The sequence below is a fragment of the Diaporthe amygdali genome (genome assembly GCF_026229845.1).
Source record: "Diaporthe amygdali strain CAA958 chromosome Unknown NODE_1_length_4327563_cov_65_473760, whole genome shotgun sequence".
In the NCBI taxonomy this organism is placed as follows: domain Eukaryota; kingdom Fungi; phylum Ascomycota; class Sordariomycetes; order Diaporthales; family Diaporthaceae; genus Diaporthe; species Diaporthe amygdali.
Genome location: NW_026517021.1, coordinates 1035340 through 1051088, shown reverse-complemented (window position 1 = coordinate 1051088; position 15749 = coordinate 1035340). Strand labels below are relative to the sequence as shown.

Below are 15749 nucleotides of genomic sequence, written 5' to 3'. Positions count from 1 at the left end.
CATGAGGCTGAAGCTAAGAAACTGCTTCTTTTAGATCAGATAGGGAAAAAGTTTATCCCCAGTTGCCGAACGCAAACCTTTCAGGCATTTATCTGGCCACTGCGTGAGAAATTTTGAAATGATGGGCCCATATCTTTGCAGGATTGCATGCTGACAGACGGGTTGAATCAATTACCAGCTTGCGCGTGCCGTTCGTTTCGAGCTGGTGGTCCGTAAATCCGATGCCCAGCCCCTATTCACAGCAGCAGTTGGTTCAGAGGGCGCGGGAAGATGCGGTCTGCATCGCGATGCATTCCGCTGTGCCAAGCCCCTGTGGCCTACTAGAACCCATGCAAACCTTACAGCTCTAGCTTCAGGGATGCGCTACCCAGATACAAATGGTTATCATCGACAACAGTTGGCGGCGAGCCTCAAAATCACTAACACACATTTCATTAATCTATATCGGGCTACGAGCTACCATCATCGTCGCCCGCGAGCCGCCAAAGCGGCAGCGCCGTCAGCTTATACCTGTCGGCGCCTAGTGTCTCCGGCGATGGCCCACATTACGTCCCAATCCCGCGGGATAGATCCACTAACGCGACTTGAGTGGCGAGACCCGAGGCCGATGGAGGACCTTAATTGTGGAACCGCTCAAGTGTAGGGCGCGTTGGTGATGAAATAGCACGTCTTCCCCCGTGGAGGCGGTGTTGAGTTGGCAGTTCGTGATGCCACTCTCGCTTCGCGCAGGAAACTGTCCTCAAGTTTTGCGGTCCTGAGCTGTGTACGACTTGATGAGCCCCTATGAAGATGCATCGCGAGACAGAGCTGACGAGGGAGAAGACCCAAGATGAACACCACACAGTCGCCCCAGATGTCGACCTTGATGCCCAATCCACACAGTCCGACACCGACAGTGAAGACCGCCGGTCATCATCACAGGATGATGTCGTCCTCGTGAATTTCCAGCCAGGTGAACCGGCCGACCCTCACAATTGGTCATGGGTGAGTACGATCAGTTACCGCACGACCCTTTGGCGATTAGTCTAACTGACGTTGGGCACACATAGGCCAAGAAATTCTACGTCCCTTTCGTTGGGACTCTACTATCGATCAACTCAACCATGGGCTCGTCCACGCCCTCGAATGAGCTTCCTGCTCTGCAGGAGGTCTTCCACTTCCCCGATGGGCCGCAGACTACACTCCCGGCCACGACATACCTAATTGGCTTCGTCCTGGGACCGCTCGTCTTTGCTCCGCTGAGTGAACAGTACGGCCGCAGACCCATTCTCATCTCCACGCTATGCCTTTACACGATCTTTACGATGGCCACCGCCCTGTCTCCTAACTGGGCTGCCTTCCTGATCTTCAGGTTCCTGAGCGGCACCTTTGCCTCACCGCCAATGAGTGTGACTGGAGGATCGATCGCCGATGTCTTTGATGAGAAGGTCGTTAGGGGCAGGGCCAACATGCTCTGGTCCTCGGCCACGCTGCTGGGGCCCCTTGCCGGGCCAGTAATAGCAGGATATACGTACCGCTACTCCTGGCGATGGGTCTTTTGGGCGTGCATGATTTTCTCGGGGGTATGCCTCGTCGCCCTCCTCTTTCAGCCGGAAACGCTCGCCACCAAGATCCTCCGGGACCGAGCCGCGAAGCTGAATAAGGAAAAAGGAGGCGGGAGGTACATCGCGCCCGCAGACGTAGACAAGCTCGGCCTGCTGGCCACGCTGAAGATCACCACCACGAGACCGCTGTACCTCCTTTGCACCGAAATGCTCGTCGCGCTGACGTGCGTGTACATGGCGTTCGTCTATGCGGTGTTCTACATGCTCCTCGCAATTTTCCCCGCCATCTTCCAGGGTATCTACGGTTTCTCTGCAGGCGAGTCTGGATGCGCCTTCGTGATGATGTTCGCCGGGTCGCTCCTTTCGAACGTGCTCGGCTACTTCTACGACATTTACGCCCAGAAGCTCGTCCGCAGGCATCCTAACAAGCATGCCGAGTACCTGCGCCTGCCCCTGGCGTGCATCGGCGGCCCAGCGTTTGTCGTTGCGCTGTTTTGGCTCGGGTGGACATCCCGACAATCGATCCACTGGGTCGTGCCGCTCCTGTCCATGATCCCCTACGGCTTTGCCTACCAGTGCATTTTTATGGCCATGATCAACTACATCGCAGATGCATATGGTATCTTTGCTTCGTCAGCCCTGGCCGCTTTAGCTGCGTGCCGGAGTGTTGCAGGTGCCATCATTCCCCTGGCCGTCGACAACATGATCGACACGCTGGGAATCGGCTGGTCGTGCAGCGTGCTGGCCCTGATCAGCTGTGCGCTGAGTCTTGTCCCGTTTGGGTTTATCATTTGGGGCGAGAGAATTCGTGGTGCGAGTAACTTCAGCAAGAAGCTGCAGAATGCGCCGCATCCTGAGCTGGAGTTGACGAGGAGCGTATCGATTGTTTGATTTTTGCTGCTGGAGTCAAATTACACATCATGATAATAGAAAATGGATCACCGTAATGAACGGCTTCAAGTGCGTGCTTCTGCCTCTGCACAACAATTAGCCTCGCTCACTTTGCGTATAGATTGTGGCCAGTCTCATCTCAATCACTCAATTTCACGTGTAATCTTATTACTGGTAATGAAGTCTGTGTATCTCTCCCCCCGAATCTCACGCTGCATTGTGCCATGAGATTGTTTGGCATTTCGACCATTTCTCAAATTGAGGGGATGGGGGAGCAGCTCTTTGACCTGCAGAACCAACAGGAATCCCAAAAGGTCGTGTATGATTCGACCAAAACATAGGCACTCTAGAAAATGACCTTCTAAGGGATAACCTCCCGTGGGATAATCGCCATAAGATAACATCCTATCTCCTGTAGAATAACTCCATTGTGCGATAATCGCCCGTGGGATGACTCCCTACTTCCTGCGGGATAGGCTGCCATAGCTTACTGTCGAGCGTTACAGCTTTGAATCCCGTACAAAGTCGATTAGATCGACTGCGGGGACTTGGTATGGCTTCCGTTTCTTATTGATTCGCGTCGATGATTCGAATGCTTGCGCTACCCGAAGCATTTGAGCATCTTCGAACCGCCGAGCGTAGAGATAAACAGAGAAACTGTCTCAATTAGACCACAAGAATCACAGTATACTCGAAGTATGAGACTTACGGAACGTTTGGCCCAGTAATAACCTGTCCATTTCGCTCATCGGTGACTGCTTCGGTTCCTGGTGGATAGAACCCCATTGGGACGCTCATGGCTGGTGAGCCTGCCATGGCGGCGAAGCCTTGCACCGTGAGGGAGCCTTCCGCAGCGAGGAGCACGTGGCAGCCACTATTGTCCAGAGCCCCTTGGATACCGCCCTCAGATGCAAAATACTGTTGTCTTTCCCGCATCGTGGCATAGGTGGGAGAATGTCGTGAGGTACGGTCCGCCCGTTCCATGATTTCAACATTCCATTCCGGGAAACGCTCGGATGGATCATGTTTGATCGCCTCAATCAATTGGCCGAGAGACTTGATGTTTCTGGGGTTGACCGCAAGGCTCGACAGGAATTCCTCCAGGCCCACTTTGAACTCCGTTTCCAATACAACTAATTTCTCAGCTTCCGAGAGGTTCTCATATTCCTCGAGCCCTGGGATGGCGACAGGGTCGATGATGATGGCACCTGCGCCGCGAAGCCGGGCGAGACCATCGTTGAACGCTTTGAGCTTGTGTTTGTCCACCATGTCGTCTGGTTTGCGAAGGACTCCAACACGTAGCTCCTCTGTGAGAGGGCGACCTAAGTACTCCGAGTAGTCAAAGGCTGGCTCTGCCATGATGGAGAGAATATGCGCCACATCCTTGACCGTCTTTGCTATTGGACCCACTGTATCTTGCGCTGGTGAGACGGGAATGATGCCGTCTGAGTTCACCATGTCTTTGGTAGGCTTCAAGCCCACAACGCAGCTCCTCTCTGCGGGGCCCACAATGCTCGAGACTGTCTAAAATCCGATTAGTCCGTCGCAGAGAGATCAGGTAAGTTCGATATCTTCTCTTGTTCGGGGCTTACCTCTGTGCCTAGACTTGCAAATGCAGTTCCGAGCCCTACTGAAAGGGCGGATCCGGAGCTGCTTCCGAACGCCTTCATGTTGGGGTAGAAGATCCCCGTTGCCTGTCCTCCACGCGGACTCCAAGCAGTTGTCCCGTTGGTAGAGCGAAAGCCCGCAAACTCTGATACATTGGCTTTACCCAGGATGATCACGCCTGCTCTTCGAAGCCTCTGCACAGTTGGTGCCTCGAAGGACAATCGAATGCCGAGGAGGACGCTTGAGCCGCAAGTGCTCTCAGTGCCGTCGTGGGTCATGATGTTATCTTTTAAAATGATTGGAATCCCATGTAGAATGCTACACAGCCCGCCCGATCGGTTAGATTGAAGTCTCAGTTAGCTGGTGAAGAGGGTCTTGCCTTCTAGGACCGCTTACACGTCTCTCCTCATCAAGAGCACGTGCGATCGTCTCCGAATCAGGGTCCCATTGAATCACAGCATGGAATGTGTCATCCACTTCCTTAGACCTTGCCTTGTAGGCACGAATTAATTGTACGGAAGTGAAATGACCACCGTTCAGTCCATGGTTTAGCTCCTCTAAGGTGCTGTTGAAAAGGGATGGGATGGTCTCGGCATCTAGCCACCGCAAGTCAGATTCGACTGTATCATCAAAGAATAATATACGCCTAGTGAAGACAGGCACCCAGACATAGATTGAGCCCCACATGCGGCCGAAAATGGGTGTGGGCTGATGACTTACGCTTTTGAATCCATCGTCGGAGCTGGAACCGAACAGCGGCAAACAGGGATGCCAACATGGCCACACGGAAAGTATGACGCATCCAGGATCAGTGCCAAGTGAAGTCAGCAGGCGGAAGTCGAGATAGATTGACATAGGTGGTAGTGCGCATTCAGATGTTTAGCCACAAATGTGTTCTCAGTCCTGAAGAGGAAAGGTTGAGCAGGCAGGAGCGAAGAAGAGGATGCAGCCCTGAGGCCATGTTTTGCAGCAGGCGAGGTGATCGCCTAGACACATGGTTGCACAAGGTCACTGCTTGCCTAAGTGGCAGCTTCAGAAAGTACAAACAGGTAGACTACATAGCTGGCTGGTACTGCCTGCAGGTTTGCTTCAGCGTACACTGGATTGAAGCGCCTTGAGGTGAGCCAGATTGCCGGGGTACTACATGTGAAATTTCCGAAACGAATGACTCACGATTCCATTCACATACAAACAATCTTGAAAGTGCCCGGGTAGCCGCCTCACGGGCAATACGCATTCAGTCAGGATTTCTTCATCACTTGACAACCGTCCGATGTTTTGAGGGGGCTCTAGGATACATCGATGGACCACGCATGGCATGTCATCCGTAGTCAGTTGAAGTATATGAGATATTCGAACAGGTAGCTCCCAGCACATCAACTACAGTCTCGTCAATTTACCCTGATCAGGGCACAGGTGCGGGTCTTAGGTTCTTACCGGAAGAAGCTGTCTACCAGATTGTCGTATACAGCTTGGCTGGATTCACACACACACTGCGATTTGACTTCCCCGAGAAATTCTTTCCTGATCTCTTCAGCTATGACGAGAAGATTTGGTGCCTTGTCTATTTCATCTCGATCACTTGACTCTTGCAGCCCACGAGAAAGCATGTAAATAACCCTCGCCTGCTCAGATGGCGCGATGTCGTACAAAGTATGTATGTCCAAACAAGTTCTGAAGGTCGTCCTGGGGGGATGATTTAAAATGAATGCCGTGAACTGGTTGTTGGCAAGAGCGTATACCTGGCATCTTCGAACTGCTTCAAGTCAAACTGAAGACACCCAATCTCGTACAAGTATGAGGCATGAAGTAATGGCTCGTAGGGTTCGTATGATTTTGTCTGGTCGCGAGCCATCTTGAATGTCTTCAAAGCCTGTTCGTACTCTCTTTTTGCTTGCAAGAGCGGTCCGCGATGATACTGACGCCTGTCTCGTTTTTTCTTGCTCCTATTTACAATTATCATCACCAACATCACTAAAAGTTGATGCCGCCAATGCCATATCCGATGAACGATGTTCCGACTGTGTCACCATGGGCAATCGAGACACAGCTCTTCCCTTCCAATTGTATATATCGAAAATACCCCACATGGGACCCCGGCGGCAGAAAAAAGCTCCTTCCAACCGGACAAAATTTGCAAAAGAGAGCTGATGAGACTGGGACTTGAACCCAGGAGGATTGCTCCACCAGGAATGAATGTTAAGATTAACCTTAACCTGGCGCCATAACCATCTCGGCCATCTCACCTGTTTTTTGTTGAATTTGGGATTTTTGGGAAGATTGTGAAGGTTGTGTGGGTTTGTGGTGGAGCGGAGCCCACGCGACCGGGGATCCCGGAAACCAGATTTTGCACTGGTCTGATCTGCCGGTCGCTCTGAGATGTATCCTGACACGGAGTTTCCTCAAGTGGCGAGGGAGGCTCAAAATTATGTACAACATCTTGACTCAAGGCCTCAAGTGGCGTGTGAGGAGGGCTAATTTGGGGAGTTTCGGGATCAATGTTTGTGACAAAGTTCGTGCCGTCGCAGCTCGGCTGAGGATGTTGTACGCTGCTGGGACTTGGTTCGAGATCGGTTCCCCCAGAACTGATTGTGTTGGAAGGAGGTGAAGTCGTCTGTGTAACATCCAAGCTAGGCAGTGTCGTGATTTCTTTTGACGAGTGAAGTTTCGGGTGTTTCAAGTCACTGATGTCAAGGCTGGTCAAAAGAACACCAGGAGCCGTGGTGGGAACCCAGCTTTCGCAGCGCGACCATCCCCCAGTAGCGTCGTCCATCCCTTCATGGGCGAGTCGATGAAGTTGAAGGGTCTCATTGGTCATCCACTCCAGATAGGCGTATTGTCTATACTTGCGACGCCGGTGCAGACAAGCTAGGATAGGCTCGAGTGAGTACGAAATGGTAAGGATCAAGCCTCCGAGCATGTATGTGAACAAGAGCCCGAAAAGACTGAAGGATGAGTATCTTGTCGTTCGGATTTTCTTTGGAACAATCAGCTTTGAAAACGACCGGCTGAGTTGTAGGATGCATACCTGATTCGAACACAATTTCCGCGCAGCCTCAGTCTGAGGTCTTAAAACAGCCGTGTTTTCCTCTGTGATCATGAATCCAGAAGTCGTCTGGAGAAGACTCGTTTGCATTGCGGCAAGGGTTATTGAAAACCAGTTGGTGACATCAAGTTGCCACTGGTTGTCAGGGACGCTACCTTGATATCCACCAAAGAGATTTTGTTTGGATAGCAACGCGTTGTCTTGTAAGTGCTGCAACATAGAGGCTTCACTCAAGGCGTCAATGTACGTTGCAATTGTCAGCCAGTCCAGTCGGTCTGTTGCTTCGGCTCCTTTACCGGTCGATTCCAGGTTCGTAGCGCCAAAGGCTTCTGCAGCCCCAGAAATAGCATCAAAATAGCTGGCCATTGGACCGCATGCTGACGTATTGCTGCTGCAAAATTGCCATTGAGACGCACAGCCCAGCGGCGAGGCGGCCTCACTTGTGCGATAAACCGAAAGGGAATCTTCCTCGTCTATGTTTGCCGCGGTTGCAAAAGACACGGTAGCTCGGTACCAATCGTCGTCAAGCGGTTCACCGAAGACGACCCCATGACCGGACAGGAATACGATTAAAATATCAGCATCCGCTCGTCCGAGCTCATCGTCTGGCACAAAAGTACTGGATGGCTCAGCGCCAGGTATTCCGTTGGCCGTACCGGCGAAAAGCGGTCTGTATGTGGAAAGTTTGTCAAAATCAATTGATGGAAGGTGGAAAAGGGCCAATATTGAAAGTGACGTGTTGAAAAGCCGGGGCATGGCCGCCTAATAAATCTGGAACGAAATAATGTGCAGAAAAAGGAACGGGTCTGAATGGCTTACCGTAGCATATACGATTGCTCAGCCATCAGCTTGTTATCCATAATAACGTACTGATCATCTATGTTTTCAACTTCGTAGGTGTAGTCAAGATGCCCCTTGGAGAAGTTCGAGGCTGTACCGACGACCGCATACTGTGGTCCGTAATTATACCGCGTGTAATTCCTGTGTACTGATACGCGCCCCTTAGTCAAAAGAGGAGCACATTGAAGCTTGTGTCTGAGAAACATTCTCTCATTGGGCGGTGCGTTCGAGCCGAGGTCAGCATGGGAATCAAGGAACCCGGTGTCCAAGTAGAGGTTGGTGGAGTTGCTGCGACAAAGCGAATCCTTGAAAGGACACGGCGCCATGTTTTCCATGAAACCGGGTAAACGCTGTGAGGCAAAATGTTTACAGTCGGTCACGCCGGTGCTGTTTGCAGAGTAACACTGTTGGACGTAGTTATTGGCAGTGTCGAAAAGTCTTGCGGCAACTTTTTCAAGGGCAACTTGGTCACGAAAAGATGTAATGTTACTCAAAATGCCGCAGTTGGTGCCGTCGATGAGCACGGCACTGCCGATATCATCGTTTCCAAATTGGATCTGGGATGAAAACCCGCCGGCAATTGTGAAAGCAATGGTGCAAAATATGGCTAGAAGCAAGGCTGGGGATGTTCGAATAATGGCTTGCAAGTTCGAGCCACGCCATGCGTGGAACAACGCAATGAACTTGAACTGCGAATCGGAAATCAGAGACGCTGATACGCGCAAATGGATGAAGCCATGACTTACCACTCCTGAGTCTGACGACCCCGAGTTCCTCAAGAGAACCTGGCGCTGGTGGTGCAGGGCATCGCGGGCTTCCGAGGTTGAATATGACTGGTGCAGCACTAGACATATTATGCGCCAAAATCGGGAGCCAACGAAAACCACGAAAGAAGCTGTGAACGCAATCAAGAAGTTCGCTTGTTGACGATCCATCGTCAAAGTTGCACCAAGCACACGGCCTTGAGACCAGTTGGTCCAGAGTCCCAGATGAATCTTAATTTGTAGGGTGAGGTCCTGACGCCCATCAGGCCATGCCAAAGTTGCTGGATGATCCATGGTCGCGCCAGAGGGACAAGAATGGTAAGAAAATCGTACTACCAGGTACCAGAAGCTCTAGATCAGCCGCACATGAGATAAGTTCCTTTACTGCTAGACATGTCAGCAGACACGGGCGAATATATGTTGTTCGAATCTACCAAGGGCCTTGGCTTTGCCAACAGCCAACACGACATTAAATGACAATAACAGCCCCAGTGCCCACTTCTTCCTAAAGATTTGCCACCCGAGGTCTTTCCATTGCAAGGTCGACACGGCCACTTCAATTCAGCTCCCGCGATGATGAACAGCACGATTTTCTGGGCACTGGCTCGAAGCTTGGGCTGGCAATTGATATCCGTCGCACCGCATCTTGAAGGATTAAAATTTATGCTTAACAGCCCTATCACAGTACAAATTTGATCACAGACCGCTGAACCTCAACCTAAATCTTTGGGGGCCACGGAACAGCCGCTGCAGGGGCGCGGGCGGGCAGATAGGCCAATTTGCAGGTCCTGTCCGCGGCCCCCACCATCACCATGTGAAACCCCATGTTGCATCTGCCTGCGCAAACTCATTCTCCGCAACTTGGTCAAGATTGGTGAGGCTGCTCATTCGAAATATAGTCGTGAGGCAAAACCAAGAGCGCAGGCCCCCAAAAGTCTGTGGCGAGCGGGCCATCCTAATCTCCTTGGGTGGCCAGATATGGAGCCGGCCAACGGCGACAACGTGGCTTTGACGGCCCCCACACATGCACTTATGTCTGTTATAGCTGCAAAGGTGGCTGAAATTCGCGCCGGGCGTGGCCTGAAATCCAGGGCGGTTTATTGATATTGATCGGTCTAGCCGCGCTCTGGCGCAGGGGCGAGAACATTCTTGTCCCCTCAGCAGACAACATGCCGAAGCAACACATGTGAATCCCAGTCATAGCAGTAAATGCGTCGAGTAGTCGATGTTGTGCACTGGTGTCTGCGAAATTACTAGGCAGACCGCATTTCAACCAAGGCTGAGTAGCCACGAGGCTCTCCTGTAGGCTGTTCATCAATACCTACTTCTTCATCTGATGTTCTTATGGTTCGATACCAAGGAGTGAAGGCTGCTCCTGGAAATGAGCATTTTGGATGATCTTCTGCTTCGCGCGCTGGTACATTCCGCATCGCAATCTATAGGATTCCATATTGGTGTGATATAGCTAATGCCCAAGAGAGTCAACGGTATGTGCGTAGTATCCAATAACATGCTCCGCTTAGTCCAAGTATCCAAGGGACAGCCTTACGAGAGCGATAACAACCATTTGCTGGGCGACAAAATGCCCAGTGACATGCTTCGCCTGACTTGGCCTCACCAAGACATTCATTGATAATGCTAGGCGGTATCTCGCATACCGGCATTGTAGATTGCGAAAACAACACCATCTGGTCTAACTCTTCACAGCAACGCAGCTGTGTACACGTAGTATTTCTCCATCTATCTTTATCTACGGCAGAATCGAGCTGATCAACCGCTCTGGAAGCACATGGACTTTCATCCTGAATAGATTCGGTGCTTTGCGCCCCTCACGGAAGCCGAGGAGTACACTTGAGATGTTCTCTGCAGGTCTCCCACCCGAGGCATGGCACAGGTCCCTAATGGCCGCTCATTTCAGTTGTGACAGCTGCGCGCCCGTCTGCAGCTGCAGTAACAACAGCCTGACTAACGACTTCTGCCATCCGTCCCACCAGGGCACAATCTGTTCCAGTAGAAACAAGACAGGGACGGAAAAAGCACCGCAGGCTGAACGTCACGGCCACAAAACAAGATGTCCAACAGGGATTGAATAGACCCTTGGCCAAAAGCCACGATATCGATGCTGTTTCTTCATCCTGGACTTTGTCGGACCGAGCAGCCGCCTGACAGCCGCCTGACACCACGGCATCCGCACGATTTCTTGGTAGACCACGGTTAGAGACAGCACTGGGGCAGAATCCCACACAGGCAGGATGAATGTAGGACAGATTGGCCCGACACGCAGCTCATCTCCTCACCTCAGCCAGCAGCTGCCCACGCCCACAGACGGATGGGAGACATGCGAGGCGCTCGTAGTAGGAACGACAACAGAAAATCTATGTTGGAGGAAGGAATGTTCGCTCGACGTTGACTTATTGAGAGCTGCCTGACGTGAGCGACATTGGTTGGATAGCAGGTCTGCGCCAAGTGTCTCGGCGCTGCTGGTGCAATAACGCCTGCGATCACGAAATGTGCTTGGGATGAACAAAAGCGACACAAGCCGGCTGATCTCGAGGGCCAAAGGCTCTTCTTGTGGTCGTTTATGGAAGGTGGTTAAGCCTTCGTAAATACTGCACAGAGCTTGGCTGGGCAAGGGTACGCGCGCCCAGAAAACCCACTTAGTCCCTTGAGATGTAACTTGGCGAAGGTATTCCTCGGCACTATCCGAATCAACAACTGAGAAGGAAGGCTAGGCCCTGCAGGGCCCAAAACGCCCTATAATTCCAATATTCCTTGAAGGAGTGTTGTGTGACACGCCTGCGCGCACCGGTATTGGGCATGGCAGTCTTGCATCACTAACGCTGGGGATGATGTGCCATGGATACCAAGACAACCATACGCCGAGAGGTTGGATCGGTAGTTAGCCATGCGCTTGGCGAGCCGTCGTGCATCTTTGCTTTTGGGGTGCGGAGGTATAAAGGCGACCCAAACTCTGTGACCTTCTGGCTGGAGGCTCCACAGTCTCTCGCTCAAATATCTGTTGTTGTCGTTTGGCCTATGTTTTTAGGGTTCGTCGGGCCCTTTTCTACCAACTATGGTCGACCACAAAGCGAAGCCATCCTCAACGGTTGGCGAGCAATACAGCTCAGCTGTGTCACGCGACGAGGATGCACCACCCGACTATGCAAGCGGCCAGGTTCAGGATGAGCAAGCGTTCAAGTTCTCCGAGTCGAGAAAAATCGGCGTGACAGGGGCCGTGTTCCTGATCTTGAACAAGATGATCGGCACAGGAAGTGAGTTACCGTGCCCCTAACAAAGTCATCCTGGCGCTGTTTGTTAACAGAGAGCAGTCTTCTCGACACCATCCGGCATTTTTGCCTCCACGGGCTCAGTCGGAATTAGCATCATGCTGTGGCTCATTGGCGGTATCCTCACCTTCGCCGGCCTGTCCGTCTTCCTCGAGTTTGGCCTCGCGATCCCCAGGTCTGGCGGCGAGAAGAATTACCTTGAGCGCGTGTACCGCCATCCTCGATACCTGGCCACCTGCGTTCTTGCCTCGCAGATGATCCTGCTGGGTTTCTCATCTGGCAACTCTCTGGCTTTCGGCCGCTACGTTCTGTTCGCCGCCGGCTCGACAGAGCCCGATGGATGGACAGCCCGAGGGCTCGGCATAGTCTGTGCCACGTTCTCAGTGGCGCTTCACTCGGTTCTGCCCAAGTGGGGCCTCCGCTTGGTGAACGTATTGGGCATATTCAAAGTGGTTATTCTGGTATTGATCGTCTTCAGTGGTTTTGCCGCACTGGCCGGACGACGCCTGGTACCCAACCCGCATAATTTTGACAATGCCTTTGCAATCGAAGAAGGTGACGGATACGGAAATGGGGGAGCGTACGGCTATGCGACAGCTCTTCTAAGGATCGTGTACAGCTACAAGGGCTGGGAAAATGCGAACTATGTCGTCGGCGAGCTAAAGAATCCGAAGCGGACGCTTGCGGTTGCAGCGCCGCTCGCCGTCGGAGGAGTGACAATACTTTACGTCCTCGCGAACGTGGTAAGTGACTTTCAGATACATTTTTGCCATTCCAGGAGGAGATTTCTGCTATATTCGCAGTCTGTCTCACTAGTTGCCTTGAACACATATATGGCGGCTGCTCTTGGGACACACAGAGGGCACATGGCGGCCTTCTTCTATCCCTCTCTGCATAGAACTTCTTCCCCAGTGCGTTGAACTAACCCCAAACGCTGCAGGCATACTTTGCTGCAATTCCAAAGAGTGACCTTGCCAAGTCAGAGGTCATTGTTGCCGGGCTGTTCTTCCGGAATGTTTTTGGAGCCAGCGCAGGTGCGAGAAGCTTGCCGGCATTTGTGGCCCTCAGCAATCTGGGCAACGTCCTGGCTGTTTCATTCGCGCATGCGAGACTGAACCAGGAGTTGGCGAAAGAGGGAATGCTGCCATTAAGCAGGTTCTGGGCTTCGAACAAGCCAAGCAATGCACCTGCCGCTTCGGTAGGTCTCCTTCCCATTCCCTTTCACTGAAGAAGCAGTTTAGGTCTCTGACATGAACGGTATAGTTGTTTTTGCACTGGCTGATAACCGTCATCATCCTCGTTGCCCCGCCTGCCGGCCCAGCGTACAACTTTATTGTTGATCTGTACACTTATCCAGGCGTTTGGATCAACGGATTCGTGGCTGGTGGGCTCATCTATCTGCAGTTCAAGAAGTCGGAGAACTGGTCTTCGCCGTGGCACACGTACCTACCGGTCACTCTACTCTTCCTCGCGATGAATGTCTTCCTGGCCATTGTGCCATTCATACCGCCTACGGGCAGCTGGAATGCCGAAGGCTATCCGTATTACGTCTTCCCTGTCGTCGGCGTCGGCGTTCTCATCCTGGGTGGTGTCTACTGGACCGTGTGGACCAAAGTGCTGCCGAGCATTGGCGGCTACAAGGTTGTAGCGGAGAGGAGTGTGACTGATGATGGCGCTGAGGTGGTGAGATACGTCAAGATAAGGACGAAGGACGGGTCGCGGCTTCACTGAAGGGAACGCCAAGGTCGCTGGTCGTTTCGGACGGCAGGAGAACGTTGTATTATTACACACATAGATACCTGGTACCTACCTCAGTCGTAATGGCGGAACTGGGAATTGTTAGCCTGCCCTTTGACAAGAGCCGGCTATCTGCTAAATGTGGCTATGTGAAGTGGTGACCTCCCCACAACACGGGGTCTGGGCCATGACTCGCCGCCGCCTTTGCCCAGACTCGCAGATAGTGGAGGGAGGAGACTGGATCTACTGGGGTGTATTGCTTTGCATCTTGTCAACTGTCCCAGCTCCGTGGTAACGTCCAAAGCTTGTTTGAAGGAGGGAGGGAGGGGAAGTGGCTGCCTTGTTAAGTGCGGCCCATCAAAGACTTGAGTGAAGGCATCGTGACATCGGGGGGCGAATCAGCAGCGTCCTATGCCAAGCGCAGCGATGCCAGGTGTCTGAGGTTGCATTTGGCTATGGTTGATGTCGAGGTTGACGTTGACTTTGGCGTGTGGGGTGGAGGTTGCTACTGCTCAAAGTGACTGATGAAACCTGCCATTCGGATCCGATCGACAGTAGCTGCCCGTCACATGCAGCTTCGTCCGAGGTCGCACTCTGCCTCTGGCTGCGGAGCAAACCAGCCAGCCAGGTCGGCGCAAGGTGGGTGTGATCAGCCAGCGCCGAAGGAGGGGGCGATGGAAGCTGTACGGAAGCGGTACGGAAGCTTGATTGTGGCTTGGAGCTCGGGAAACTTATGGCTAGCAGAGCGCAGGGTGGAGGGAGGGCCTGTGCCACCTTTACCACCTGTACCACCTGTAGCCTCTGAGCCTCTGTACCACCTGAGCTGCTGACTGCAGGGGAGGCGCATCCAACCGCAGCCCCTACCGTCAATGGCTGAGACCTGGGGAAGTTGCCGGGACAGAGCGAGGAAGGAAGGCACGTATCAGGTATCGGGACCCACTTAGCATGCCTGAAGAGGCTTAGCTTCCCAGCCAGATGGGTCAAGTGCCGGGCAAATCCAGTCAAGCATTGACTCCAATTGGAAGGATTGATGGTGCAGGTGCCAGGAGCAAGGTGCAAGGTGCGAGGTGCAGATTGGGGAAGTCCAGAGCACGGCAGAGCACAAAAAAACCACCAGACAAACCAGCAGACAAAACACGGAACCGAACGCGACAAAGTCAACACGAGCATTGCGCTTTGCCACTCTCACAAGCAGTATCAGATCAGCAGCATGAGCACCTATCAGTGATGTACGGCTCTGTCCAGGCGCTGCTGCTGGTGATGGTCTTATCAGCCGACCTTTCTCCACTGCTTACCATCGCCCCCCACAACATCCCGAGCTATCTCGACCTGGAGCTGGATGGAGATAACATGGTTTACTGTAGATACAGCACAGTGGGCAAACGGGCGGACGGGCAGAGCGACAACCTGCAGTTGAGCTGATGTGAGGGCTGCGGGTCTGGTCACCACCATCATCATCGTCACCACCAGTGCAACGTTCAGGCATATCGGAGACTCCAGCTTGTCTTGTGGTGTATATGTCTCTGGGTGCGAATCCTGGTTGGGAGTCGCTTCAGCAAGGGTGCTGGAATGACACTAACTCCTATGTCAATTCTGCCAATCATCATCTGATAAGAGCCTATTTTGGTCCCCCCAGATCTGCTGTCTGGACTCGCGAATGTAAGGTAACATCTGATCTTGCCCAGGCACCCCTGTCTCTTCGTATCGCCATCGTGCCCGTGGCCCGTTTTGCTATCTCCAGTTCAGGGGATTGGGGGAGCGGCCACACTCGGCCATTCTTACCCCAGGGTCCCAATGCGCCGTCCCCTTTTCTTACCCGCTTGATTTAATCCGCGTACGTGCGCTTCCTGCTGTTCACGCGACAGACATCGTCGAGGTCAATTAAATGTTGTTTGTTGCCCTGTCGTCCTTTCCGACCTGGGTCTTGAGTCAATTCCTCTCGCTTGTGCCAGCAGAGCGCCGTCTTTAACCAGTACCAACGGCCCGGCCTCATCGACGACCACCTCATCTTCATTCACCAAGGGCGGCCCAC

At 52.8% G+C, this 15749-nt stretch overlaps 4 protein-coding genes across 4 annotated transcripts; 2 read left to right on the top strand and 2 right to left on the bottom strand.

Annotated features, from left to right (window-relative positions):
- Window positions 1-789: 789 nt before the first annotated feature.
- On the top strand, window positions 790-2435 carry J7T55_005886 (uncharacterized protein; the record flags this gene model as incomplete). Its single annotated transcript, XM_053138246.1, has 2 exons — window positions 790-984; window positions 1050-2435. The coding sequence occupies 2 exons, from the start codon at window positions 790-792 to the stop codon at window positions 2433-2435; spliced, it is 1581 nt and encodes a 526-aa protein (XP_053000657.1).
- Window positions 2436-2935: 500 nt separating this feature from the next.
- On the bottom strand, window positions 2936-4821 carry J7T55_005885 (glutamyl-tRNA(Gln) amidotransferase subunit A; the record flags this gene model as incomplete). The annotated part of the gene is made up of 5 exons (XM_053138235.1): window positions 2936-3092; window positions 3145-3959; window positions 4028-4300; window positions 4440-4639; window positions 4764-4821. The coding sequence occupies 5 exons, from the start codon at window positions 4819-4821 to the stop codon at window positions 2936-2938; spliced, it is 1503 nt and encodes a 500-aa protein (XP_053000656.1).
- A 655-nt stretch (window positions 4822-5476) lies between these two features.
- On the bottom strand, window positions 5477-8987 carry J7T55_005884 (uncharacterized protein; the record flags this gene model as incomplete). The annotated part of the gene is made up of 5 exons (XM_053138224.1): window positions 5477-5729; window positions 5786-5929; window positions 6290-7759; window positions 7909-8618; window positions 8676-8987. The coding sequence occupies 5 exons, from the start codon at window positions 8985-8987 to the stop codon at window positions 5477-5479; spliced, it is 2889 nt and encodes a 962-aa protein (XP_053000655.1).
- Window positions 8988-11766: 2779 nt separating this feature from the next.
- Window positions 11767-13711, top strand: J7T55_005883 (high-affinity methionine permease; the record flags this gene model as incomplete). The annotated part of the gene is made up of 4 exons (XM_053138213.1): window positions 11767-11965; window positions 12023-12723; window positions 12921-13178; window positions 13244-13711. 4 exons carry the CDS (start codon window positions 11767-11769, stop codon window positions 13709-13711), a joined length of 1626 nt encoding a protein of 541 aa, XP_053000654.1.
- Between the last annotated feature and the right edge of the window lie 2038 nt (window positions 13712-15749).